Genomic DNA, 25,962 nt, shown 5'->3' with positions numbered 1-25,962 from the left:
TAGTATTGGATTAGAGACGCAGAAGAGACTTCAGGTGTGCAAGCTTTGAAGTTCCACAGACCCAGAAGAAGCGATGTGACTCCATTAAGGGTCTCATCTTGCCTGTTTGTGTCGTTCCCCTTACTGCTGCTTTTGCTTTTAACAGCTCTGGATTGATAGTTTGAGTATTTATAAGAATCCTGCTTTGCTCTGCAGGGGAAAAAAAGCAGGGAGGAATGGCACTTACTGGTTCATATGAACATGCTGTGTGGACATGGGTAGCTCAGATTTAATTCCCCTGAAAGATAATGGTGGGATTTCCACAATAGGCTCGGGTAGCTAGCAACATAATCAGAGGGTCTACCACCAAGGAGAGGTAGCTAGTCCCTTGTTCTCAGGCTGCTTTTATTTTCTGCACTTGTGGGTTTCTCTCTCTTTATTTTACAACTATTTGATGGTATTGCTTTAAATACAAGCTGTCCAGGACACTGATTAAATGGAAGGATAGGCTATCAATTTAAAATAAAAATAAAAATGTGTTCTTAGAAACAAAGGTGTCCCTTGGTGCCGAGGAACAAAAGGGAATCCTGCCTTCTTGCAGACTGGGATCAAGGGGTGTTGCTTTCTCCTGTCTTCCATTAGATGCTTCAGCGAGGAATCCTGCGTCTCCATTCCGGATGTGGAGGGTTACGTGGTTGTGCTTCAGCCTGATGCTCCTCAGATCTTACTGAGCGGCAGTTCTCATTTTGCCCGGCCTGTCTCCGACTTCGAAGGTCCCGAGGGAGTCCCTCTCTTTCCTGACCTCCAAATTTCTTGCTCCATTTCGCATCAGGTAGAGCCAAAGAAAGATGAGAGCTGGCATGGCACAGGTGAGCTGAGCGCTTCGGTAGAGATGCTGTAGCAGCACAGGGGGGGTTGTGTGTGTTTGTGTGACAACCCAGGCAACAGAAGCAGAAAAAGCAGGCAGTTTTGCTAGAAGCAGAAAGTGTCATTTTTTACCAATATGATCCTGGAAGGATATGGACTTCCCAACCCTAGTAATAGGAACAAAACCCTCTTGAGACCATTTAACATATTCTTTTTTTCATTTACAGTGGTACCTCGCAAGACGAATTTAATTTGTTCCACGGGTCAATTCATTTTACAAAAAATTCGTCTTGCGAATCGCGGTTTCCCATAGGAATGCATTGAAACTTAATTAATGCATCCCTATGGGCAAAAAAGCAGGAGAAAGCATGCGGGGCTCGCCCTCCTGCCGGCCTGGATCAGCCCCCTCAGCGCCGCAGCCACTGTGCGCTTTCTCCTTTCCTCGGGGAAGGCAGGCGTCGAAAAGCTCCAGCAAGCAGCGCCCATCGCACTTTGGCTCCAGGGGAGGGAGCCGAAGCGCGGCGGGCGCTGCTTGCCAGGGCTTGTCGCCGCCTGCTTGGCAAGCCCCGGGGAACCAGCTGTAGCGCGGGAAGGCGGCAAAGGAAGATCAGCTGTCAGTTTCCCGCGCTGACAGCTGATCTTCCTTTGCCGCCTTCCCGCGCTACATTCTATGGCCGCGCTTCGCAAGATGAAGCGGCGGTCATAGAAAACCTTGTCTCCTTGCGAGTCCCTCACGCAACGCAAAACGCTTTCGTCTTGCGAGTTTTTCGTTGCGCGAGGCATTCATCTTGTGAGGTACTACTGTATAATAATTATACTTCTCCAGCATCTGAAAGGCTAAACACTATCTAGAAAGAACACACAGTCATATAGCGTAATTGTCATGTTGGTTTCTGGAAGCTATAGTTTGCGGAGGCTGCTTGGAGATCCTTAAACTCATTCACAGAACTACAGTTCCCAGTGTTCCCTGGATAGAGGAAATGGGGATTGCTATGGCATGGGAGGCCAGAAACAAAAAGAGGAAGCTGAGAAGGGGTGGGGAAGGGATGGCTAACCAGCAGAGAATGAGAAGGGAGGAAAGATAAGGAGCAAGAGCAGTTAGGATCTTTGGAAAAGAGGTGAGGCGAAGACTGAGTGCGAATGTATTCCAAAAGCAGTAAGGACAAAGACAGAGGTCATTATTTCGGAGCACTCCTACTGTCTTTTATACAGACATATTTGTTCTTCTCCAGGGTCTACCCCTGAAAAAAGTGATTCTGCAAATGTAAAGTAGAGCCAGGCTGTGCTCAGTGCTGATTGGCGGTCCGCTGTGATGTCACCAAACCACCCTCCTCCTTTCCTGGGAGCTGTTTGGCACTTTTTTAAAAAAAATATGTCCTTTTATGTATGTGTGTCTAGGCAAAGCTTTTAAACTTGGGAAGCCCACCTGAAGCAGGGGCAGAGGGGGCTAGACCAGCAGCTAAGCAAGACCAACTGTATGGTTTCCTTTTGCACATGTCTGCCATTTCATTTCTGAATCCAGGCTCCCCATGGCAAAGAGACATGCTGTGATGATAACTCTCTTTGCATTACATCTGCCTTTCCCCTAAGGAGCAGAGAGAGAAATGGAGCTGGGAACAAGAGAATAGGAAGGAATCAAAGCTTCATCAGAGCTGCTTTAATGAGGTCGGGAGGTGTGTAAGGAGATGGAAGAGAAAAGAGAGAGGTAGATGGCAAAGATTGCAAAGAGGTTTAAAATTAGGAGGTAATCAAGGGCAAAATAGGGAAGGGAAGCTACTGAGGACAGTGAAGGAGCAAGAAACTCGAATGGAGATTCAGCCAGACTGGGGGGAGGGGGGGAATCAGTTTTGTATTTTTAAATTGCTTACGTCAATTTGTTTTTATATCTCATTTCATCAGTATTTTTAATTTATATTTCATGCAAACAGCTTAGAGGTTTTGTTGATTAAGTGGTACAGAAATGCAATGCAATGCATAAAATAAAATAAAATATCCAGGCCGTCTCTTTGTTCCCCTTTCTATACTGAATGGGTGTAAGCTGTTTGTTTTCAAGAAAGGTTAGAGAAGCAGGAAGGTAAGATGATAAGCAGAGGGCCAGGCAGGAGAATGAGACCCTTTTTGTTTCTAGTGAGTGAATGAAAATGATCCTATTCTCCCCAGTTCTTATCAGGATGGTAACCGGGGATGAGGGTGCAGAGAAAGGGGTGTGGTGTGAGGGCCCCCAGAGGGCATCTTCCTTGCCCCCCCTCCGAAACCTATCAGCACCTCTGACCACTGTATGTGCTCACCTTTACAATATAATTCTCCTGAGCAAACCTATATTTTGATGCAAAACGCTTAGCAGAGCCGCTTAAACGCACCTCTGGAGGCTCCTTGGGAGGAAGGGTGGAGCGTGGATGCAACAAATAAATGTGGTTCCCGCCCTTCTCTCGTAAGTCTTCCCTGCCTTCTCTCCCTTGCAGTGGCAGATACGCGGATGTCGGACGAGATTGTTCACAATCTGGATGGTTGCGAGATATCCCTGGTCGGAGAAGACCTGGACCCCGAGAGAGAGTACCTGCTCTTAGATGGAGCCTCCCTGCAGCAGCGAGGCCTGGAGCTCATCAACACCTCTGCCTACCTCTCCGTCACAGGTGTCCATCTTCCTTCTCTGGCCTCAACCACCTCCATCACAACACAGTCTGGAAATGCTGAGAGTCCCTGGGATGATAAAGCTCTGGTTACCCATCGGATAGCTTTCATATATCCCATACGCTGGGATAGCTCAGACGGCAGAGGATGGGGCTCTTAATCTCAGGATAATAATAATAATAATAATAATAATAATAATAATAATAATAATTTATTATTTATACCCTGCCCATCTGGCTGGGTTTCCCCAGCCACTCTGGGCAGCTTCCAACAGAAAAATAAAATAAAATAATCTATTAAACATTAAAAGCCTCCCTAAACAGGGCTTCAGATGTCTTCATGGGTTCGAGACATGGGCAAAAGGTTCCTGTATTGCAGGGGGTTGGACTGGATGACCCTCGTTGTCCCTTCCAGCTCTGCAGATCTATGATTGTGTTATTCATGTCCTCACAGCCAAACTACTGGTAGTGGTGTCAGTTCCGTTTGTTAAAGCCAGATCTGCCCCAATCATCTATCAGTGCTTCCCAAACTTGGGTCTCCAGCTGTTTTTCGGACTACAATCCCCATCAGTGATCTTGCTAGCTGCGGATGATGGGACTTGTAGTCCAAAAACAGCTGGAGACCCAAGTTTGGGAAACATGGATCTTTAAAGAGGGTAGGTGGGTGGGCGTGCGTTGAATTTTAACGACAAATGAGTTGTGCAGTGGCATATGTGCACAGACCCCTCCTCCCACTTTCGGTGTATCTCTCTATCCACATATTTCTGTCTCTTATCTAAGCCCCAGTACTGGAAGTGAGTGTGGTTATGGGGGGAAAGCAAGAAAAGCAGACTTCAGGGAAGTAAACTGCAACGGCAACAGGGGTTAGGAGAGGGTTTAAACATGAAATTTATTTACCTCATGATTATATTTTTTTAAAAAAAAAACCTTCAAAGCAGCTTATGAAAAGAATCAAGCAGTAAAATTAATAAAAACATACCCACTAAAATTTAATGAAATAAAATAAAACCAGCAGGAAACTAGAAACACATCTGCATTCTAGGTATCTGGGTAGGCTAGAAGCCTGATAGGCTCTGTCTTATTGGCAACGGTGTGTGAAATGGATGATTTGAAGTGAAGAAGCAGTAAGGATAATGCTTAATCCTTCTCCACCCATTATCTCCCCCTACTTTCCTGCTAAGGCTTCTTTCTTGACCCTGAATTCCAGATGCTTATTTATGAGGTAAAGATGTATGGAACTGTCCAATGAGGAAAGGTGGAATAATAATAATAATAATAATAATTATTATTATTATTATTTTATTTATACCCCGCCCTTCCCAGTCAAGACTGGGCTCAGGGCAGCTAACAACAATAATATCAAAGCAAGCATAAAAGAAACAATTCAATTAAAATGCAGATTAAATACAATGTTAAAATTCAATTTTAAAATTAGGAATCTACATTTAAATATCTGTAGGATAAAGCCTTAGGGGAGGGTAACACCGGGGTCAGACTGAGTCAGTCCAAAGGCCAAGCAGAACAGCTCCGTCTTGCAGGCCCTACGAAAAGATGACAACTCCCGTTGGGTCCTAGTCTCCTGAGAGAGAGCGTTCCACCAGGTCGGGGCTAGTACTGAGAAGGCCCTGGTCCTGGTCGAGGCCAGTCTAACCACCTTGTGACTTGGGATCTCCAGTATATTATTATTTGAAGGAGCAGACTGGAAAAGTAACTTGCAAGGAAGAATTTAAGCACTTATATGCCCCTTCTGCACTTTTGGCTACCCCTGTTTTGCAGTGATAAAGCAGGCCACTGGGTTTTGCATGGGAAGTTTAGTTTATATTGCAAAGCTTGAGCTCAACCAGCTTGGAAGCTTTAAGTCTCCCCTCCCACCCCTGACCTCCGCCTGGATATCTTTCCCCATTTCTAGGCGTGGAGAGCATTGCTGTTTACGAGGAGATCCTTCGCCAAGTCTCCTATTGCATCCATCATGGCGCCGCCCTTTATGAGAGGAAGTTCCGCCTTTCTTGCACCGAGATGAATGGCCGTTACTCCAGCAACGAGTTCACCATTGAGGTAAGCGAACCGCAAGGAAGGGCGCGGGATTCAAAACGTCTGCGAATCAGGCTGCAGCTGCGGTGGGTGGCAGCAGCCTGGAACCAAGAATCCCGACCATGGGTTTCTCGTTGCAGGTCAACGTCCTTCACAACATGAACAGAGCCGCTCACCCCAACCACATTATGAGTGCCCAGCAGTTCATGCACCGGGGACACCATCTGCCTCCAGAACTCTCCGGCCACAGCCTGGCTAGCCCCCACCGCAACTCCAGTACGTACCGATTGATATGCTACTGTGAAGTGGCAGGTTGACTGAGAAAAGGGGGGTGAGAGAGGGTGGCATACTCAATTTTGGGGTCAAAGTTGATGAGGCCTGTGGCTGGGTCCCCCAGTGTATTTTACTTTAGTCCAGGTGTCAGGCTTCAGAGAATCCTATTCCTCCCACGGTGGGACGCCAAGAAGCAGGTAAACAAGAAGAGTTCTTACCAAGTAGTTTATTCAATATTCACAGAGAGAGATGAAGGAATGCGGTCTCTCTTAGATAATGGCATTGCTCCAAGTAAAGTCCCACCCCCTCAGTCCCTTCTATTCTGCATCATCCCTGCGCCGGCTGGTCTGTGCTTTCTGCCTCTGAGCTTTCTGTTCTACTGTTCTCAAGGCACGCCTGGTCCTCGGAGAGCGGGGGTCAGGAATGCTTTCTAGAGACACTGAGTCTGCTAGCTGTCTCTCTTCCTGCTGCTCTCCCAATATTTCCCAGATTTTCCTCTCTGCAGCTTCTGAAATATAACCTTCTGCAAGCCACTGTTCTAAATCTATACTGTTCTCCTCTTCTCGGGAAGGTGCAGGAAGGGGGGCGGCGGTCCCCACCATTCCTCCTCAGTCCAGCCCCTTGAGTGGTGGGAAATGATGGCTGAATTGAACAGGGCTATCTCTCATCTGAGAAAGGGCTAGAGAGGAGGAGGAGTCTTGTTCTCACTGCGAGGAAGAAGGGGAAGGATGCCAAAGAGCAGGGCTGTTGCCAGAGAGCTCTTAGTTTCACCTTTCCATTACACTGATTTAGGTCAGTCCTAAGGAGAGGCTAAGCACTGCACTCATTTCACAGACCCGGAGAGAGGTTGGGAGACTGAGCTTGTCTTGTCGCTGTGGTTTCCCCTGTAAAGTTGGGTTGCTCTGGTGCCAGGATATTATTTTCACCAAAATCACCTGGTGAGGAGGCTCAGCTGTGAGCTTTCTTTTCCTGATTGGAGCCTGGCAATTCTTGCTTATGCCTTCATAACCTCCAGGATTTAACTATTGCAATGCTGGCTGACGTGCCCTTGAAGTTTGTGCAGAATCACAAGCAGGTAGAGTGCTGCTGCAATCGCGTCCCTTCTTCAGGACTTCCAAAGGTATCTGGTTGGCCACTGGACTGAATGAACCATCGGAATCCAGATAGATGAGACATTTGTAACTCATCAAGGCCACTCTAGAACTGCCCTCAACAGTGTTCAGTCCAAGCATTCATCACCTTAGTAATAAAACACATTTCAAAATTATGTTGCTTGAAAATATAGCAGTTTACCTACCTGGAAAAAATGAGGGGGGCTGGGAAGGAGGTAGGCCAAGTGCCATTATCTTAAGGTAGCTTCTAGCACCAAGATGATGAATGGGCAGATATACACACAGAGCGGAAAATTCAGGTGTAAATCATACCTATCAAGGAATCAAATACTGAAGCCACAAGGAAGCCAAGCTCACCATGTGGCCGAAGGGACTGCCACCTGTCCTCTTTTGACAATACCTTGTCACTTCTCCCTTTGACTTGGGACAGCCAGGTAAATGTTTTCTCAAGCAATAAGGCCTTAAGCTCAGTGCTGTCGGTGAGGTATCTAGGCACACTACCCAGGGCAGGGACTGTCAGTGTTTTGAAAAATATGGCAAAGCTTCTGACCTGCTTTGCCTGGCACAAAAGACTCCACGAAAAGAGTGTCCTTGCAGAGTATATTCTGCTTTTATTCTTAAAAGCCTTTTAACTGCAGAACGACTAACTATACAGACATCAACACCACCAGCTTTCTCCAACCAACCAACCAACCAACCAACAAACGCCACTAACATATATACAGGTACAATACAATTAGGTGAAAGGTTGCATGAGTCACTGCAGGCCGCTGACTCATGCTGACTCAGCTCCCCCAGTATTTATGAAACAGCGGCCAATTTTTAGCCGTGACAGGGACTCCCAATATTCAAGATGCTATTTTTACCTGTAAAGCCCTAAATGGCTTGTGTGCCTTCTCCTTAGCAGCTGATCTTTTTAAAATACGCTTGAGCTTTCAGGAAAGGACACGACACCAATGTATATTAAGTAGTACATGAAAGGAGAAACTGGAGGTCATTGGAATACTAGCTGAAAGGAGCCAAGGCAAAGGCCTGGGGGGATAGGCAGCCACTCTTGATGAGCGAAACAGAAGAACTGCCATACTGGGGCTCACATGGCCCAGCATTATGACACCAGCAACAGCCACCCAGATGTTTCTTATAAGCAGGGCATGCAAAAGCAATAGCCCTCTCTTCACCCTTTGCCTCCCTGCAACCGGAATGCAGATATAATGAACCTGGAAGCTCCATTCGCATAGAATCCTCTTCCTGTACTACTTTTCGACAGGCCTCTAAACCACTGGCCATCTCCACATCTTGGGAGCGGCAGGTTCTAGGGAGGGTCTCCCGTTGAAGTGTGGCGTATGCAGCTTCTGCAACAAAAAGCCTGCCCTCTGGAACCACATCCTACCTCCTCAGTGGGCAGCCACGAAACAAGCTGGCTTTATCTTCCCCCTTGCTCTTTCCCTGCAGTGGTCCCCAGCGCTGCAACCATCATCATTGTGGTCTGCGTGGGCTTCCTGGCGCTCATGGTGATCCTGGGCGTCCTACGCATCCACTCCTTGCACAGGCGAGGGGGCGAGCGCGAGGGCACAGGCGAGGCCGCGGAGAGCCACGGAGGTGCCCAGGCCAAGGAGAGCGAGATGTTCTGGGACGACTCTGCTCTCACCATCATCGTCAACCCCATGGAGGTGAGTGGAGTGAAGATTGGGGAGGGAGCAGGGCAGGAAAGAGACTCCACTTCTGACACCAGTGTTGCAAGCTACACCAATCAGTGCCGAGCCGTGTATGAGATTCCAGGGGTCTGTGCTCCTTTGGAGAATTGAAGACGTGGCAGAGGCTGTTGTAGCTTTAAGAAATATGATTTATTCATACATTTAGTTTAAATCCCCACAACAGAGTGAGTTCCCATTGCTCTGTCCCAGCTCCTGCCAACCTAGCAGTTCGAAAGCATGCCAGTGCAAGTAGATAAATGGGTACCGCTGTGACGGGAAGGTAAACGGTGTTTCCGTGTGCTCTGGTTTCCGTCACCGTATTTCATTGTGCCAGAAGCGGTTGTCATGCTGGCCACATGACCCGGAAAGCTGTCTGTGGACAACGCCGGTTCCCTCAGCCTGTAGCAAGATGAGCACCACATCCCATAGTCGCCTTTGACTGGACTTAACCATCCAGAGGTCGTTTACCTTTTTACCTTCTTTCTAGTCATACCAGAGCTGCCAGGAGAGGGCAGCAGAGGCTTCTGGGTCAACCGTCAGAGAAGTAGCTGAAGAGGAGGAAGAGGAAAGCAGTGACTCTGAATCACCGGATAGCCCAGGCAGCGACACAGCTGATGACCAGCGTATTGTGGGCAAGCACGATGCCCCTTGCCGCTTCTAGAGGCATGTGATGGATGGGGGAGAGGAACGCCAGTGAGAGAGGGAGGCCCTGCTTATGTTTATTAATTGGGGGGTGGGGTGTCTGGCCTCCCCCCCATTTCTCTTCCCGCCCCCCCGGCCCTGCATTCTCCAGACCTCTTGTATTTGCACAGCGGAGGCTGGCTCCCAAGACATGACATTTTGGCGCATGAGGCAGACTCCAATTGGCACCTTCCCTTCCCACGAATTAACACGAGAGCACAATCCACCGGGAAGTTCTCCTGCGCAAGTGTCTTTAAAATGGAACGGAAGCTGTGCAAGAGCATCACGGTGGATTAATAGTGCCTTGTGCCTCAGATTCCCCCCCCCTCCATAAAATCTGGCTCTCAAGATGGCTGCTTGCCCTTGCCCCAGCATAGGCCCACTGTTCTGCCTGCTGCCTTTGGATAGCAGCGCCCAGGGGGAGGAGCCTCTCTTCGACCAGGTCCTTGGCTCTTCCCACCTCTCCAGCCGCTTGCTTCAGCTCAGAGAAGGGTAAACTGGATTGGCATGATAAAAGGGAGAGGAGTAGGAGGTGGGGCCACGGCAGCAAACCCAGGGGTACGACGACAAGACGCCCCAAGATACTATATATATATATATTGTATATTTTTTCAATGTCGTTGTTTGAGGTTCAATCTTGTTTTCTTGTTTGATGCAAAGAAACAAACAAAAAAAAAGACCTGCAGCTTGTGTCGCTTTGTAAAATTGTCAATAATATTCCAATAACAAGTGAAGGAAATACATGATGTGAAGAAGAAAAATGGAGCAGATTTTAAAATAAAAAAGGATTTAAAAATGTACGGTCTGGAAAAATTCCTTCAGTGGGATAGCTTTCTTCTCTTAATAACTTCTCCACCCCATGCAGGAATAACAAGAATAGAAAAGGGATAAAGGCTGAGGGTCTTCCAATATCTCATTAGTAGAAAAGGATTTGGTTGCCCTAATGGTTGCTTCCTGCAATGGTTCAATGAGAGGGTCTCCCCATCCTCTGGGCTCCTGGATGAGTCTTAACAATGTAGAAGAGTCTGGCACCAGATCCTAGTAAAGAGCAATCATAGAATTGTGGAGTTGCGAGGGACCCCCAGAGTCATCTAGTCCAACCCCATGCAACGCAGGAATCTTTTGCCTAGCATGGTGCTCGAACCCACAACCCTGAAATTAAGAGTCTCATACTCTACCAAATGAACTGTGTTAACATTGGTTTTTTTAATTAATAAAATACTTTATTAAAAAACATTAACTTAAAACATATAATAATTTCGGTTTGTCCAAGAATGTCTTGCATCCTTACTCCTATGCAACAAATGGAGTCAGAACTCAGTGAACCCCCATAAAGCTATGCACAGCAGGACACACCAAATTTCACTTTCAGGCTGCTCTCCACCCCGTCACAGCGCAGCAACCTCCTGCCCCCTCGAAAGACAGCCCACCCTAGATGCCTTTGTTCTCCCCATGACCCCCCCCTGTTAGGGGAAGGCAAGCTCTACAGTGGGAATACTCTACATATACAGTCATACCTCGGATTACAGACACTTCAGGTTGTGTACCACGCGAACCCCGTTCGGGTTCTTCCGGGTTTCCGCGCTCGTGCAGAAGCGCTAAATCACGGCTTGCGCATGTACAGAAGTGCTGAATTGCGACCCGCACGGATCACATTCACAACCCGAGCGTCCACTGTACAAGCAAGGCAATAGAAAGTAAGCCTGCCAGTGGTCCACTGTGAGCCATTTCTCTTTGCAGCAGGGACCACACACCCCAGGGCCGTTTGACTGTGTTGCTTATGTGCTTCCGTGAGCAAGGGGCCAGGAGCTGACCATGAACTTCCAAGGGCGCAGCTGCCCTGCCTGCCTTCGAGAGATGGCAAGTTGCCAGTGGCAAGCTCAAAAGGGAGTTGGCGTCAAAAGGGAAGGAAGGAAACATCTGTGTCTTCGGCAAGAGTCGGAGGCTCACTGCAGGGTGTCAGTGCCAGGGGAGGGGGGTCCCCCCTTTGAGACTAACCACTGATGGACCACCCTGCTTCCTGGAGAGAGTTCCCCGCTGCTTTTCTTTCATTTTACGTGGCTTCCATACAAACCCTCTCCCTTCCCGGCCAACTGGCAAGCCGGACTCTGGCTGCAGGGGAAGTGGAGCAGAACACTTCCTCCGCACTGAATTGCACAACCAGCACACTGGAGCCTGGCCACTGGGGAAGAGCGTTTGCCAACCGAACCGCCCTCCGCAGCCCTACATTTCTGCATTGTTTCTTCTGCACGTAAAACTCTTGCACCTGTCCAAATGCATCTTCGAGTGGTCCCTTGCCCACTGCTGCCTTTTAAGGCATCTGACGAGAGGCCCAGCACACCTGAAGACGTCCTTCAGTTACCGAGGCTCGCAAAACAAAAGATTACAGGCTGGCTACTAGTTTTCGAGCCTCTCCCCACAGCATCGAAGCATGGAATGGGGGAAATGTGATCGTTATCAAAGGCTTCACATTCCTAAAGGCACTTGCCAACAGCAGCCAATTCTCAGGGATGGGAAAGGAATCACATTTTTGTCGCCAAATGAATGATTAGTTCATAGGTGACCATGACGATCGCTGCGTTGGGGATCTGGCGGGTCAAATGAGTCAGGAGCCCACGGTAAAGAGCGGCAGGGCCCTCTTCTCTCACCACAAGCTGCAGAGTTTGCACAAGGGAGCGGTAACGCGAGCCCTCTTCTCTCAGCCGCGTCCGGATGACCTCTGCAGGGAGCAGAAAGGAAACAGAAAAGAGATTAGTTATTGCAGTCCTCTGGAGAAAGCTCCTCCAGTTCTGGCTAGACAGGTTTTTTTTGGGGGGGGGCAAGCCTGGAACACAGAGCAGCTCACCGTGTGGGTAGGCAATACATGATGCACATGTTTTGGAAACCGCGGCTGCTGCCATCAGCCCAAGGAAGTCCTGGCTGCTTGGTGAAAAGATAGGAGTCGGAGTCAGGAACGACCGATGCTCTCTGAGTCGCTGCTTCAGTGCCTCGTAGATAACAAAGTGGATGATGGTTTCAGAGACGCCAGCATAGGAGGCAGTGATCCCGCGGTAAAAGCCTCGCAGGCCCTCCGTGTGGTAAATGCGCATGGCACATTGAAGGCCGCTGGTGCGTCGCTCGTCTTTGGCCCTGCAGAGGACAAAGGACACAGTTGGGAACTGCTGAGCTCTACCCATTTAATGCACTAAACTGCATTAAAAATGAAATTTTCTGCTAGGGCAACTTGAATTCTCTGCCCCGAGAAACTGAATTCCTGTACGAATGGCAGAAATCAAGAGAAACTGGGCATGATTGTTGTTTCTTGTTTTGCATAGTTGATTTGGCTTCTAGTCCCTGAGGATTATTACCCCACCTTCTAACCATGTGAAATCTGATCCAGAACTCGTTTGGCTACTGAGATGCACCAGGCATTGGGCATGCTTTTGCATATTCATTTGCAACTTTAAAGAGAGTAATGGGGGGGAAAGACTCGGGTTCTTAGGCAGCGGAATTCTGTGCTCCGTGCCAAATTCTGAACTTCGGTGGAATTGCGACATACACCCAATCGCCCTCCTGCCGTTATGTGCTTGGGGGCTTGTCCTGTCTACCAGTCTTCCATTATGTCCGGAATCAAATTCTGCCAGTCCCAGTGCCTCAAAACAATGTTATGAACTGGTACGCAGCCAGGATTTCCTTACCTGGCTTCCAGCTGCATTCTGGTCTTCACCAGCCAGATGGGGTTTGTCAAAGTTGAGGCAGTGACTCCTGCAGGAAGGAGAAGTCAAAGGTACCAAGGTGAAACTTGTGCTACGTGGAAGACATTTGCAATTTGTAGGGTCCTCTGGCGTCTAATCCAAAGCTTTCATATCCAGCTGATCTCAATGGGATAAAATGACAAGCTTAACTGTTTCATAGATTTCAGTGGCAGCTCTGCAAGAGCTTAACTCAGACTGTGAATTCCACCCATGGATTTTAGCTTTAGCTGTGCCTTCCCCTTAGTCACTCGCCACCTCTGCCTGACCTCATTTCTTAGCACTTAAAGCAGAAAAGAGGAGGCAACAGGCTGCTTCAAACCTGAAACGTCCCCTTCACAGATGCAAGGAAGAAAATGCATTCACCCGTACAGTGGTACCTCGGTTTTCGGACGCAATCCGTTCTGGAAGACCGTTCGAGTTCCGAAATGTTCAAAAACCAAAAACTCAGTACAGAAGCCTCAAAACGGAAAACTCAGCATGGAAGCTGCGTTTCCGGTTCGACTTCTGAGGCACGTTCGAAAACCGAAGCATTTCCTTCTGGGTTTACGGCGTTCGAAAACCGAAATGTTCGTCAATGGAGACATTCGAAAACCCAGGTGCCACTGTATTAGCAGGCATATATGAAAATTGTATGCACCCCTGCTTTGCCAGCTGTAGCTTCCCAACATTTGTAACCCCAGAATTTGAAGGCGTGCGGTTAGGCCACGCATCTGAACTCCAGCTGAAGTCGCTGCAGCACACCGGGCGGAGAAGGGTGCAGCAGTGGCATGGTTGGCACACTGCAAATGTGCCAGCAGCGTTGGATTTACCAGGCCAAGCATGCTGCTGCCACGCTCCTCTCCATCCAGGTGTGCTGCAGTGACTTAACCAGAAGGAGGTCAGATAAGCAGTGCGGCTCTGCCACACTGTTTGCTGCTGCGTAGCACGCATGCACAAATGTGTGTCTAGGAGCCTTCCTTTACTCAAAGCTCAGAACACAACAGGTGAAATGACCCAAGGACACTCGAACAGATGTGTGTTTTACCTGCACAGGCTGCCGAAAGCATGTGAACCTTCTTAGACTCTGGCGCAAACACCATGTTGAGTTTCTCCTTGGCACCCGAATATGCAGCAAAATAAATGGCCCTGGAAAAGGGGAGGGAAAGGACTTGAGTCCTTTTAAGCTACTTAACCAACAGAAGCAACGACAAGCAATCTGCTCTAGATTCGCCCCGATAAGCCTGTGCTGTTGCCCAGATTCAGGGGGTTTAAAGGCTGAAAGCAGCTCTCGATTCCTTCTCATGTGAATGGTGGCCAGAAATGCTCATTTGCATGCTTACTGTCTCTCCCTCGGTTTCTGCTCTGTATGAACAATGATCTGCTGTTTACAGGAAGAGCGTCAAAAAGGCTCTGAGGCCGTTTGAGCCTTTGTATAATATTTTTTTAAAAAAACTAGACAAAAGCAAGACTCAAGTACTCCAGTTTGGTCACCCACCAGCACAACCCACAGTCATGGGTCTCAGATGTGTCCCCCTTTAGCCCATATCGTGATATCGGTTTCACAGTTTTTGACCCGGCAATACATTGTGAATCGTGTGTGTGAGCGCGCTATGCAAAAATCACAATGCCGGAAAAACCATTAAGCCAGCCAATGCCTCTACATAGCTCCATCCATATTTCAGACATCACAATATATCACGATGTTTAGCTGGTGCTTTATCACAATGATGAAAACCAGGTATCACCCAACCCTAGGAGGAGATCTCTGGACCCTTTTGAGCAGGCACCCCCAAACTGCGGCCCTCCAGATGTTTTGGCCTACAACTCCCATGATCCCTAGCTAACAGGACCAGTGGTGAGGGATGGTGGGAATTCTTAGAATTTTGAAGTGTCAAGCATAGCTCTAGTGGCTTTAGCCCAAACATAGCAGAGTTTTCCTGCACAGCGCAGAAGCTAGTTGAGGTGGAAATGACTAGCCGGCTAGATGCAGAATAACTATTTACAGGATTTATTAAAAGAAAATAAAAGCAGCAGAGTTTCTGCATACAAAGCAAAGCAAAATAAATCCTCTCTGTCTCTCTCTCTCCAACCACACACAGCACTCCTACTCCTAACACCCAACAAGAAACAACTGTGCTAGCATTCCTAGATAACAGAGTTCAGTGCTGGTCATTAACCAATCAGAGAGCTGATGCCAGGCCAGGCAGACCTTGGCTTTCTGCCAAGAGTAAATTGACACTGCCTTGAGTTAATTGTATGAAGCAAGAATCTGTAAGTTTCCCATGAGAACCAATTAACAGAAACTGAACAGGAATTGTAGTCCAAAACATCTGGAGGGCCGAAGTTTGGGGATGCCTGCTTTTGAGGGTTGGTTTCAACGAGAATCCCTGCGAAAGTTCCGCTTGGGGAAGCAGGAACAGGAACCCTGCCCTTGTAAACACGGTTTTACCTGGAAGGCGCAACTCCGACTAGATTAGGCCCCAGGCCTCGGAAGAGGGAGCGGATTCCTTCTTTCTCTAGGATGGTTCTGTGAAAGGAGAGAACGAACGAGCAGGTCAGTTTCCAACCTCTGCCGGGGGGGGGGGGGCAGCAAAAGCTGCCACCGCCACCAAAGGTACAAAACAAGGGAATCCCATCCAGGGGACCCTCACAAGGACCCCCCCACAGCTACTCCTGTCTCGGCCGCTCACCTCAAGAGCTGAAGAGCCCCTACGGAGGGCAGTCCGGGGCGGATCAATGCTCCGCTCACCCCTTGCATCTGCACGGCAGGGAGGCAAAGCGGCCTCACGGCCAGCGAGGAAGACTGCAGGCGGGTCTTCACCACCTCCAAAGGGCAGGTCAAGATGGCTCCAGCCGTGCCACCAAATCTGGGAAGAGGGGAGAGGAAATGCAGTGTCAGGGCAAGTTTCAGAGGCAGCGTTCAAAACTAGCCAGGCGCATTTTGCACCCGACCATCGGCCACTTGCAACCAAGTGGAATTCGAGAAAAGGGCAACAGAGAATCTAAGGAAGACTGGGAACCATTTATGTTATGTTATACCTACGGAAACAATGTAAAGATATGGACTCACTAGCAAGTTTTGACTAAACATTTACAATTAAAATAATAATGTAACAACAACAGGAATTATAATGATGATGTGAAAATGAGAAGAGTACAGTCAAACCTCGGTTTGCGACCACCTCCGTTTGCGACTGCTTCGGTTTCCGACCACCGCGGACCCGGAAGTGTTTACATCCAGGTTCCGCGGCGCTCAGATGCGCAGAAGCGATTTGCACAGAGCGCGCATGCGCAGAAGCGATCTGCATAGCGCTGCGTGCACAGAAGCGCTCTATCGGCGCTTCGTGCATGCGCAGAAGCGTGCCTTCGGCGAGCGACCAATTCAGGGAGCGACTGCCTCCACAGAACGGATTGCGGTCGCAAACCGAGGTACCACTGTATAATAATAATTTAAAGATATTAAGATATATCAAAACAAGCAGGAGAAGTTCATACAGTATGTATAAGAAAAACCAGAAGAGGAAGTTGAGGGAAATTTTGGAATTGTATTTTTGTTGTTGCTATTTGATATGAGATTTTGATGATTAAAATGTGAAACTTAATAAAAAATTATCTCCACCATGTGGAGGATACATGCCTGGGGATCATTGGATCTTGACTGTTTTCACACACTTAATCCTGTAGAATTCTGCCCATTTTATTCATTTATCTGCACTATCAGAATGAATTTCAGGAACCAAAGTGCTTTTTCTGCACAGCCTGAGCAGGAGCAGCGAACAGCGTTATAGTTAATTGTTGCAGCCTGTCTTCAGTTTACCCCACCCCACTTGCCCTGCTCACAGTGGTGAAGACCATCCCTACATTATGAATGGTCTGTGTCACCATTAAAAGATAAAAAAGGCAGAAATAGAAATATATATGTGGACTGGCCCCGGATCCAGTGCCTTTTCTTTTTTAAGCTCTCAACATTCTTAACCTCGCTCAAGGTTGCCATCTGAGCTAGCCAGGTATTTTAACCAAGAATCAACCACAGTCGGTCCATCCTTGGAAAAAATAAGACTTTAGAGCAGGCATCCCCAAACTTCGGCCCTCCAGATGTTTTGGACTACAATTCCCATCTTCCCCAACCACTGGTCCTGTTAGCTAGGGATCCTGGGAGTTGTAGGCCAAAACATCTGGAGAGCCGCAGGTTGGGGATGCCTGCTTTAGAGCAATCTTGCCCCAACGTTTCAACTACAACCCTGGTTTAAGGAGGCCTTTGGCACCTAGCTTATGCACCTGAGTTTCTAACTGTTCGGAGGCTATCCTCAAGACAGTTATTCAGGGGCAAACAAACAAACAAACCACCCCTTGCCTACATGAAGAGGTCAATCCCCAGTGCTTCAAAGGCTCTTCGCAGCAGGAGTGTCCCCAAAAACTCATGAGAAGGGGGTTCATTTGTATATTTATTAAGATTTTTTTAACCTGCCCTTCCCCAGAAGGTCACAGGTCAACTGACACCAGTGGCAGTATAAGCAAATTATGATTCAGGCACGCAGTCCAAATTCTAAATGCTATCCACAAGAATCACCTAAACTGTTTGAAATTTCGTTATCAGTGTGCAGAATCTGTGCCTCTCTAGTTAAATGTACATTTTAAGCTAGACCAGGAGCCTGGGAGACGAACAGTGGGGACAATGTATGACCAGATAAAAACTGAAAGGACCTCAGATAGGAATACGGGGAATCTAGATATTTTCAAATTAGGTTTGAAACGCTGCCTCTTTTGAAAGTCTTGCGCTCTCGAAGAAGGCCTTTGCTCTTTGAGTCATTGCCTTAAAGCTGTTTGAGGCTTCGTGGGATATTATGGGAAGTTCTGTTTCTTTACAGGGGGGCATCTCATATTTAGAAAACGAAAAAAGAAATATCAAGAGTGGAAGATGGATCTCATTATTAGAATGAAATTAACTGTAGATTTTGATCCAACGGTTCTGATGTCCAACTAGAGGATGGCAAGGCCTGTGAGGATATGATGGGGTTTGCTAAATCTTCTGGGGGGGCATCATCCTAGCTCTGAGTTGCATCAAAATGGGCTGTATATTCACAGTATAGTATAAATGCTTATAGTATTCTCTCAGTGCAGGAATATAACATATACGGTTGTATAATTCTGTTATGAGGATTCATAGGGGGCGGGGAGAAGTTTTCCAATCAATTTGCACAATTGGGGAATGATTTGAGATTTTTCCATTTCAAAGATAGGAGAGAGTTGGGACAGATCAGGAATTATTATTATTATTATTATTATTATTATTATTATTATTATTATTATTATATCGCTCTACAGTGGTACCTCGGTTTATGAACACAATTGGTTCCGGAAGTCTGTTCATAAACTGAAGCGTTCATAAACTGAAGTGAACTTTCCCATTGAAAGTAATGGAAAGTGGATTAATCTGTTCCAGACGGTCCACGGAGTAACCGTTCATAAACTGAAGCGAACTTTCCCATTGAAAGTAATGGAAAGTGAATTAATCCGTTCCAGGTGGGTCCGCGGCGTTCGTAAACCAAAAATTCGTAAACCGAGGTGTTCATAAACCAAGGTTCCACTGTATACCCGCAGATCTCAGGGTGGTTCACAACATAAAACCACAATATAAAATCGCAAAATGCATAATAAACTGGAAACAAGAACAACCCAATAACCTCCCCCCCCCAACACATTTAAAAAGGGCATTGGATGTCAATAGGAATAGGCACCCTTTTTCCTCTTGAAGGCTGCATTCCATTGGGGGTTTATCTATAGGGACTGGTGGGGCTGCCGTGCTAGCTGTGCAGTGCCAGAACCACAGAAACCGGCTCTGGATTAATCAATCCGGAATAAAGACAGCTCGGCATCCGTTTCTACCGCAGCCACTTTGAGATGAGAATTTCCAGCGTGAGGCTGGATTGCTCAGAAGCAAGCTCTACTACATGTGACGAGGTTACTCTCAAGCATACAAAAGGGTCTGTTTGTTTTGCCGGGCTCACCCCGTGCCCCTTGGCTGTGGCGACATGGGGAAGCCTCGCAGCGGAACACAGCGTGTTGGGCAATGCCAGAATGCAAGGCCGTGACGTTTGGGCCAGCGCCTCCCCTGTGGACTTTGGAGCCCTGGCAACCTCTGCTCACAGCAGGGGGGGGGAGCCAAGACGTCAGTGTGCTAATCATTGGCAAATCCGAAGGGTGTCTGTGTGGCGCACTGCCAGAGGAGAGGGAGAGTCGGAGGCGGCGGCGGCAGCTGCCCCAATTTGGCCAGGACATGCTTTACACTTTATGCAACCGGCCCCCTTGCTAGGACAGCCCTTAACTGACAGCAGCAGCAGCCTGTGGTTTTGGTTTGACATTCGCTGAGTGAGTGAATCCTGGCAAGGTGAGGGGTTCTCCATTTACTGCTCCACCTTCATCAAGGGCATTCGCCTTGGCGAAGTTTGCAGTGGGAAGCACAGCACACACACACACCCGATTGATGCAACAGAGCAGCTGTGGGTGTGTTCAAAGCCATTGCACACATTTTTGACCCTGAACACAGGGATCCCTTGGAACAATCCAGTTCTCCCACCAGGGTGCTTTTAACCTGGCGACCACACCTCACTCTTCACATGCTCAGGGGCTTGCTCTAAAATAGCATTGCTGCGAAGAGCTTTTGAAGCACTGCGGAATGACCTCTTCATGTAGGCAAGGGCTGTTGTTGTTTGCCTCCTGAGGATAGCATCCGAACAGTTAGAAACTGAGAGTCAGTGGCTGAGATGGGATCACTAATCAGTAGCTGGATACCTTAAAACATCTGCTTCTACATTCACATTCTCACTAGCAGCAGACAAGCATCACTTCAGGCGTCACGACTGGATGCTCTTCCATACAAAAGCAACAATCCCTCTGCGCCAATAATTAGATGATCGGGATGACACATTTTCCCTGACATGCTTGCTTTCTGCTTGCGGGGATATCATTATTTTATTTTAAAGCAAGGAGAGCTCAACCTTGTGAACGCCCTACCTGCACCTGGGCACAACCTGTCCAGAAACAGGTTTACCATTTCGCTTGATTTTTGTGAGAACCAGGACTAGGATGTGTCCCCAGTGCCGGAAAGAGGGTCTCCTAACTCCATCACCCCTTCCCCTCCATCCTTTTATTTGCAAACCACCTGGAAACTCTGCCGAATATACAAATCCTTTAACTATAAGTGCAGCATGCACACCACTTACAATTCTTGCAAATAAATAAATGATAGCACGGCGGGGAAAACGGTTGCCTCCAAAAGCAGAAAATAACTAAGTACATTTTTAAAATGCACCATGGAAACTGTTTCCAATGGATACAGCAATTCCTGCAACAAGGCTGGCAGAAAGAAACCAATTATTTCTCCTTCCGTTCAGAGGGCTTGTTTGTTGAGAGAAGATGAAACATCTTTAGATGGCCTTTCCTGGCCCAACCCTGAGCCTCCCGTTCTTTTACCGTCGCAGAATATAGACAGATGATGATGAGAGAGACCCGGCCGTGAACCAAAGACCTAACCCACTGTGTCTGTCTTCTGCTCAGCTTGCAGAGATGCTTCTCGCAAGCAGAGCCCCCCTCTGCCGTCTCAAGGGATGTGCGCGGGCGCAGCTTGGGTTAGCAGAAGGGTAGCAGGTCAGAGAGGGCTGGCTGTTGGGCAGTTGGAAGGCTAGGCCAGGAATAACCTTCTAGAGTTGTTCTGAGGACGCTTTATGAAGGAGGACATTCAAAAACTAGATAACTTTGATTTCCATCAAAATATTATAACGGGTGGTGGTACATGTTTCCCGTTGAATCAAGGCATATAGCCCATGCCTCAGATTCCATCTTATCTGTCTGTTCTTTCTGTCGCAGCCCACAGATTCGCCTTCATTAAAGCAAGATTTAATGTCTTCCCATCCAATGTCCTGGGGCACAGGTTTTCCAAAGGTCAAATTTCAGTTTCATGCACGTGTGACAACAGAACAATAGAATCCCTCTACCACATGCCCGCTCGGGCTAGAATCTTGTAGCCTCTAATTCTGGAAATCATGGACAAGCCGCCGGAGTCCCAATTAACATACCTGCTGCAAGATGATGATTCGACCAGAACACTACTTGTAGCAAGATATTTGATTTCAGTTCTTTCTTACAAAAAGCAGCATAATTTACTTTACGATTACTGATATCAAGTCACATCATTCGAGTAACCTTCAGATCTGATGAATGAGCAAGGAAGGCCTGCAAAGTACTACCGTTTTAACCATAGCTAAAAGCCCCACAAAATTACTTGAAACGTTTAAATATGTTGTACATAAGTTCCTTGTATGAGGGGGTTGTTTTTGTCTGATTGTTTTTATGTTTTTATTTTGTCTGATTGTTTTTATGTATGACGGTTTTATACTGTTTTATCCTTGTTTGCTGTGTGTTATGGGCCTATGGCCGAAATAAAGTTTATCTATCTATCTATCTATCTATCTATCTATCTATCTATCTATCTTTATGACGGAGGACAACCCGGCCGAAATAAAGTTTATCTATCTATCTATCTTTATGACGGAGGACAACCTTCAGAGTAAGGAGCACAGCTGGCCCCGGTAAGATGCCGTTCCCTTTCTGCTTCAAAGGGATATTTGGGATATAGAAGGTTGTTATAGTGTGCAGGGTCTCTGGAGACGAAGGGCCCGTGCTTTTCCTGAAGATATACCAGCTGGGAGTCGGCAGATTTCAACAGAAGTCCCACTACATTGGAAGAACGTGAGCTATGGCACTACCTTGGCAAGCAAAGCTGGCAAAGTTACCAAGGGCGGAGTTGTGGTTGGGTGGCACACAGGGTTTGAAATTAGCCAGGCGCATTTCAACCACTTGGAACCAAGTGAAGATGCCTGGGTGCCAGGATGACATTTGACAGGAGTGCCAACATGGCTCCATGACCATGGTGCCATGCAGCGTGCATGGCCCTGGCACTGAATTTTGTGGGTGCCCGGCCCCTTCAAGGGGGAATTTTGTAGGTGCTCGGGCACCAAGGGTGTTGGCACCTGTGCTACCTGACATATCCAACATTTGGGGATCGTTGGATCTGTATTGCTTTCACACACAAATACTCCATCCTGTAGAATTCTATCGGTTATATTTTATCTGCACAATCGGAATGAATTTCTGGAACCAAATTCCTTTTTTCCCCCCTGTGAAGCCTGAGCAGTCACCATTTGCAAAAAGAGGTTGGAATGGGCCAATATAGATGTGGACTGTCGTTTGATCAAGTCACTTTTCTTCTTTAAGTTCTCAAGGCTCTTAACCTTAGCTCAAGGCTGTCAGCTGAACCAACCAGATGAATCAATCACAGTCAGTCCATCATTTGAAAAATAAGACTTGGCCCAAAATGGCAACCAGACTTTCTGTTTTGGTGACTGCAACCTTCGTTTAAGGGGGCCATTTGGCGCCTAGCATATATATTTGAGTTTCTAACACTGCGCCAGAGGGTGGGCTTCAAGGGGCTTCCCAGTTGGGGGATCGCTCCTCTTCCTCTTTTCCAGCCTTTGCAGCAGGGCAGAGGAAAAGATGAAAGATTGTAATTTATCGTTCACTATTAAATTGCCTCCCCTTACCAGCAACGGTGGCTAACCAGCTCTTTTTCCTTTAAAACAAAAGCAGCTGAATTAAGCATGTTTTTAAAGAACATAACATGCAGTTTGACCCTGAATGTAGTCCACCTGCTGGGGGGAAAACAACCCAGCACTATACATTCCCAGATGTGAACACTACAGATTTAAGACGTGCCCTCTTGAACAGGCATCCCCAAACTGCGGCCCTCCAGATGTTTTGGCCTACAACTCCCATGATCCCTAGCTAACAGGACCAGTGGTCAAGGATGATGGGAATTGTAGTCCAAAACATCTGGAGGGCCGAGGTTTGGGGATGCCTGCTCTTGAACATCCTTTTCAGAGGTAGATACCACTGCCTGAGTGTATTCCTAAGAACATGGCCTCAGGGGAACAGCATAGTCAAACTCTCATAAACACACACAAGGGAAAGGCAAGATATTACACGTTTCAGTTAATACAGTTGTATCAGTTAATACAACAAATAGCACCTGGCTTCCCAGAGGCTTCTGCCTCCACTTAATGGGAAGAACAGATGAAGGCAAGAACCCGAGAGCTTCCCCAGGGCTGAGAACTCAACAACAACAGCACCACATCAACAAATTAAAATCCTGCGCTCAGATACAAGTTCTGTACTCAGAAAGCTAAATTCTTTGACTTACATAGTCCTGTTCAAGCATTTAAACACTCATAATCTCAACTGTAGGGACGTGGTCTAAACAGAACCTAGGGCTTGCCGATCAGAATCATAGAGTTGGAAGAGACCACAAGGGCGGTTCGAATCCCCGCCACGGGGTGAGCTCCCGTTGTTCGGTCCCTGCTCCTGCCCACCTAGCAGTTCAAAAGCATGTCAAAGTGCAAGTAGATAAATAGGTACCGCTCTGGCAGGAAGGTAAACGGGGCGTTTCCGTGCGCTGCTCTGGTTTCGCCAGAAGTGGCTTAGTCATGCTGGCCACATGACCCAGAAGCTGTCTGCGGACAAACGCTGGCTCCCTTGGTCTATAGAGCGAGATGAGCGCGCAACCCCAGAGTCATCCGCGGCTGGACCTAACGGTCAGGGGTACCTTTACCTTTACCTAATCTCAACTGTAGGAGAAGTTGAGTCGAACCTGCTGGGTCCAACTCCTCCATCCTATCACCAGGCCAAGCTCAGCAGACCTCTGTGACTGCCAGCCTCAATGAAGGATGGGTGCTGGATAATGTGAACAATTTTATGGGTACGGTAATAGATAAACCCTGTTGTTAATGTAGTTGTTGGCATCTTACTGTCTTGGGAGACAATGGAGTGCGCCTCCAGGGTGAAGCCAAACAGCTGTATTAGCAGCACTGAAGTGACCTCCCTGGGGCGCAAGCCTGGGCAGTGTGCTCCTCGCTGATGGGAATGAAGAGTAGTAATATGTTTGGCACCAGCTTGGCTGGAGGAGTTGCCAGAGGCAGGTGTACAAGGCACCATTCAATCGTCTTAGGGACTCCACTCCAATGTTACCCCAGTTAACTTTGCTCCCACCCTCTGATCCTTCTCGCTTAGGCTCCTTGTGTTAGTGCACCCTCAGTTTATTTTTAAGAAGCTTGCACAGAGGAGCCAATTTTTGCTTTGCAGTGTGGATTTTTTTGCTTGTTGGTTTTTAATTAGTCTATGCTGTAGTTTAAAATATCACTTTTTTTGTAAACTATATGCACTGACGGGTAGCTCTATAATCAATTACGTGACTTAAAAACTTTTTTTTTTTTGCACAAATGTAAAGTGCTTCCTGGCAAGCGTGCATAGGACTGTGTATTCAGGCAGGTCACTATTCCATCAGCCTCAGGTTTTTCACAGCATTACAACAGTAGTAATACTGGTAACAGTTGTAAAGGTGACTGAGATAATGTCTGTACAGGCTATACTAAATGGGTGATACGTTTCCCCACGTGGATCGGCTTGCAGATCGGCTTGCAGATCGTTTCATGCAGTCTTCGCACAACTGGAGGAATTCATGCTGCAATGGCTCATGTGCCAGGAATAGAAGGTGACCACAAATGGGCCCAAGATAGCAACCAACAGTGAACCAAGAAAAGAAGCAGAGGCATCTGACATTTTCTGTTCCTTCTGGCACACAATCCTGACTCATTCCTCCTACCCCATTCCTCCCACAATAAGGAGTGCTACTACAACCGACTTCCAGATCACATGTGAGCCAGACTCACTCCTTTAGAATCTGGGCACTTGGCTGTCTGTTTGCTGGAAACACAGCGGGACAATTCAGTTGGCTGCAGCGTAGTGCAGACAACGCCGAGGTTGCAGGTTCGATCCCTATAAGGGTCAGCTGCATAGTCCTGCATTGCAGAGCGTTGGGACTGGAACTGGATTAATCCTCAGGATCCCGCCCAACTCTATGATTGTACGAGACCAATATGGCTGGCAGTTGCCATTCCGGCACATTCCCAGCCCTGCAACTCGAAATCGCTTCACTAGTAATAATAATTACTATTGCAAACTTCTATTTTCCAAAACAGACGTCTTGCAGAAAGGATAAAACATTTCAAACTATAAAAGCAAACTATTTTCAGAACTTTATGACAATAACGAACTTGTATAAAACGGTGCCCCTCCAAGGTCAGTCGTGCGCCCCTCTAAGGTCTGCGTCCTAGGCCTGGATCGACTTGCCCATGAGCACGCGGCGGATCCGGCCCTGCCGTCGCCGCCCGTTCCCCTTGGCAGCAAGTCCCGGGGAACCAACCCGATTAGGAGCAGACTCGCCTGGGACGCGCACCAGAAGCTCCCTCGTGGCTACTCACCCGCCGGCCATGAGGTGTAGCGCGGTGCTCCGACGGGGCATCCTTCCTCTGTGCCACGCAACGCCGCCGCTCCCTCCGCTTCTCGCCTTCTCTTCCGTGCGCGCCGTCGAGAACCAGGCACGGCTCACTTGCCGATCGTTGCGCGCAGGCGACCCCGTGAGCGCTCCGAGGCGTTTGCCGCGCGCGCTGCGCCCTCCGGCTTCCGGCTGAGCCCCGAGCAGCTCCGCCCTCGCACACGGCCACCCGAAACCCACTCCGCCCTCTCTCCGCCGCTTGCCCCGCCTCCGATCACAGCCGAATTGCTCCGGTTTCCCGAAGCCCTGGCTGGGTGAGACGCCCAGAGCTAGACTGGCTTCGGAAAAGTGCCAGGCGGGACGCAGGTCTACTTGAAATGCCACCCTCCCTGGCGCAACTGTGCAAACTAAGTGGTATTACAGTATTCCCTTTTTTTGGTACACCGCCCGGGAATCTTTTGCTGACGGGCAGGGAAGAAATGTACGTAACCAGCAAATCATTAGCTCTGCCTTTTCTTTTTAAAACACAGTGATTTTGTACACTAAGCCAGACCTTCCACGTGTCCCCATTTTTCAGAAGTCTTCCCCGTTTCTGAT

The 25,962-nt window shown here is 48.0% G+C and overlaps 2 protein-coding genes across 2 annotated transcripts in view; one reads left to right on the top strand and one right to left on the bottom strand.

Moving 5' to 3' along the window:
- CLSTN3 (calsyntenin 3) overlaps positions 1 to 10,067 on the top strand; it is a 37,155-nt gene extending 27,088 nt beyond the window's left edge. Inside the window, exons 13-18 of the mRNA XM_035140952.3 lie at positions 622 to 848; positions 3,309 to 3,479; positions 5,386 to 5,531; positions 5,648 to 5,783; positions 8,345 to 8,562; positions 9,074 to 10,067. Of these exons, the coding sequence (XP_034996843.1) occupies positions 622 to 848; positions 3,309 to 3,479; positions 5,386 to 5,531; positions 5,648 to 5,783; positions 8,345 to 8,562; positions 9,074 to 9,247 (1,072 nt within the window). The 3' untranslated portion in view covers positions 9,248 to 10,067. The remainder of the gene's footprint in view (positions 1 to 621; positions 849 to 3,308; positions 3,480 to 5,385; positions 5,532 to 5,647; positions 5,784 to 8,344; positions 8,563 to 9,073) is intronic.
- A 384-nt stretch (positions 10,068 to 10,451) lies between these two features.
- On the bottom strand, positions 10,452 to 25,710 carry LOC118097753 (solute carrier family 25 member 36-A). The gene is made up of 7 exons (XM_035140953.3): positions 25,352 to 25,710; positions 15,671 to 15,847; positions 15,430 to 15,507; positions 14,026 to 14,126; positions 12,945 to 13,011; positions 12,113 to 12,396; positions 10,452 to 11,986 (listed from the first exon to the last, which is right to left on the bottom strand). The coding sequence occupies exons 1-7, from the start codon at positions 25,390 to 25,392 to the stop codon at positions 11,790 to 11,792; spliced, it is 945 nt and encodes a 314-aa protein (XP_034996844.1). The 5' UTR covers positions 25,393 to 25,710; the 3' UTR covers positions 10,452 to 11,789.
- Positions 25,711 to 25,962: the final 252 nt, after the last annotated feature.

Source organism: Zootoca vivipara, chromosome 15, assembly GCF_965207765.1.
Source record: "Zootoca vivipara chromosome 15, rZooViv2.hap1.1, whole genome shotgun sequence".
NCBI classification, from domain to species: Eukaryota; Metazoa; Chordata; class Lepidosauria; order Squamata; family Lacertidae; genus Zootoca; species Zootoca vivipara.
Note: the sequence above shows the minus strand (reverse complement) of the source record. Positions and strands in the feature narration are given on the sequence as shown.

Excerpts from the sequence above, each read along its gene's own strand:
- LOC118097753 (XM_035140953.3), bottom strand. The coding sequence starts at position 25,392 with ATGCCCCGTCGGAGCACCGCGCTACACCTCATGGCCGGCGG. Across the intron at positions 14,127-15,429 it reads GTCGGAGTTGCGCCTTCCAG|GGCCATTTATTTTGCTGCAT; the intron begins GTAAAACCGTGT and ends CCCCTTTTCCAG. Across the intron at positions 11,987-12,112 it reads ATGTATTGCCTACCCACACG|AGGTCATCCGGACGCGGCTG; the intron begins GTGAGCTGCTCT and ends TGCTCCCTGCAG.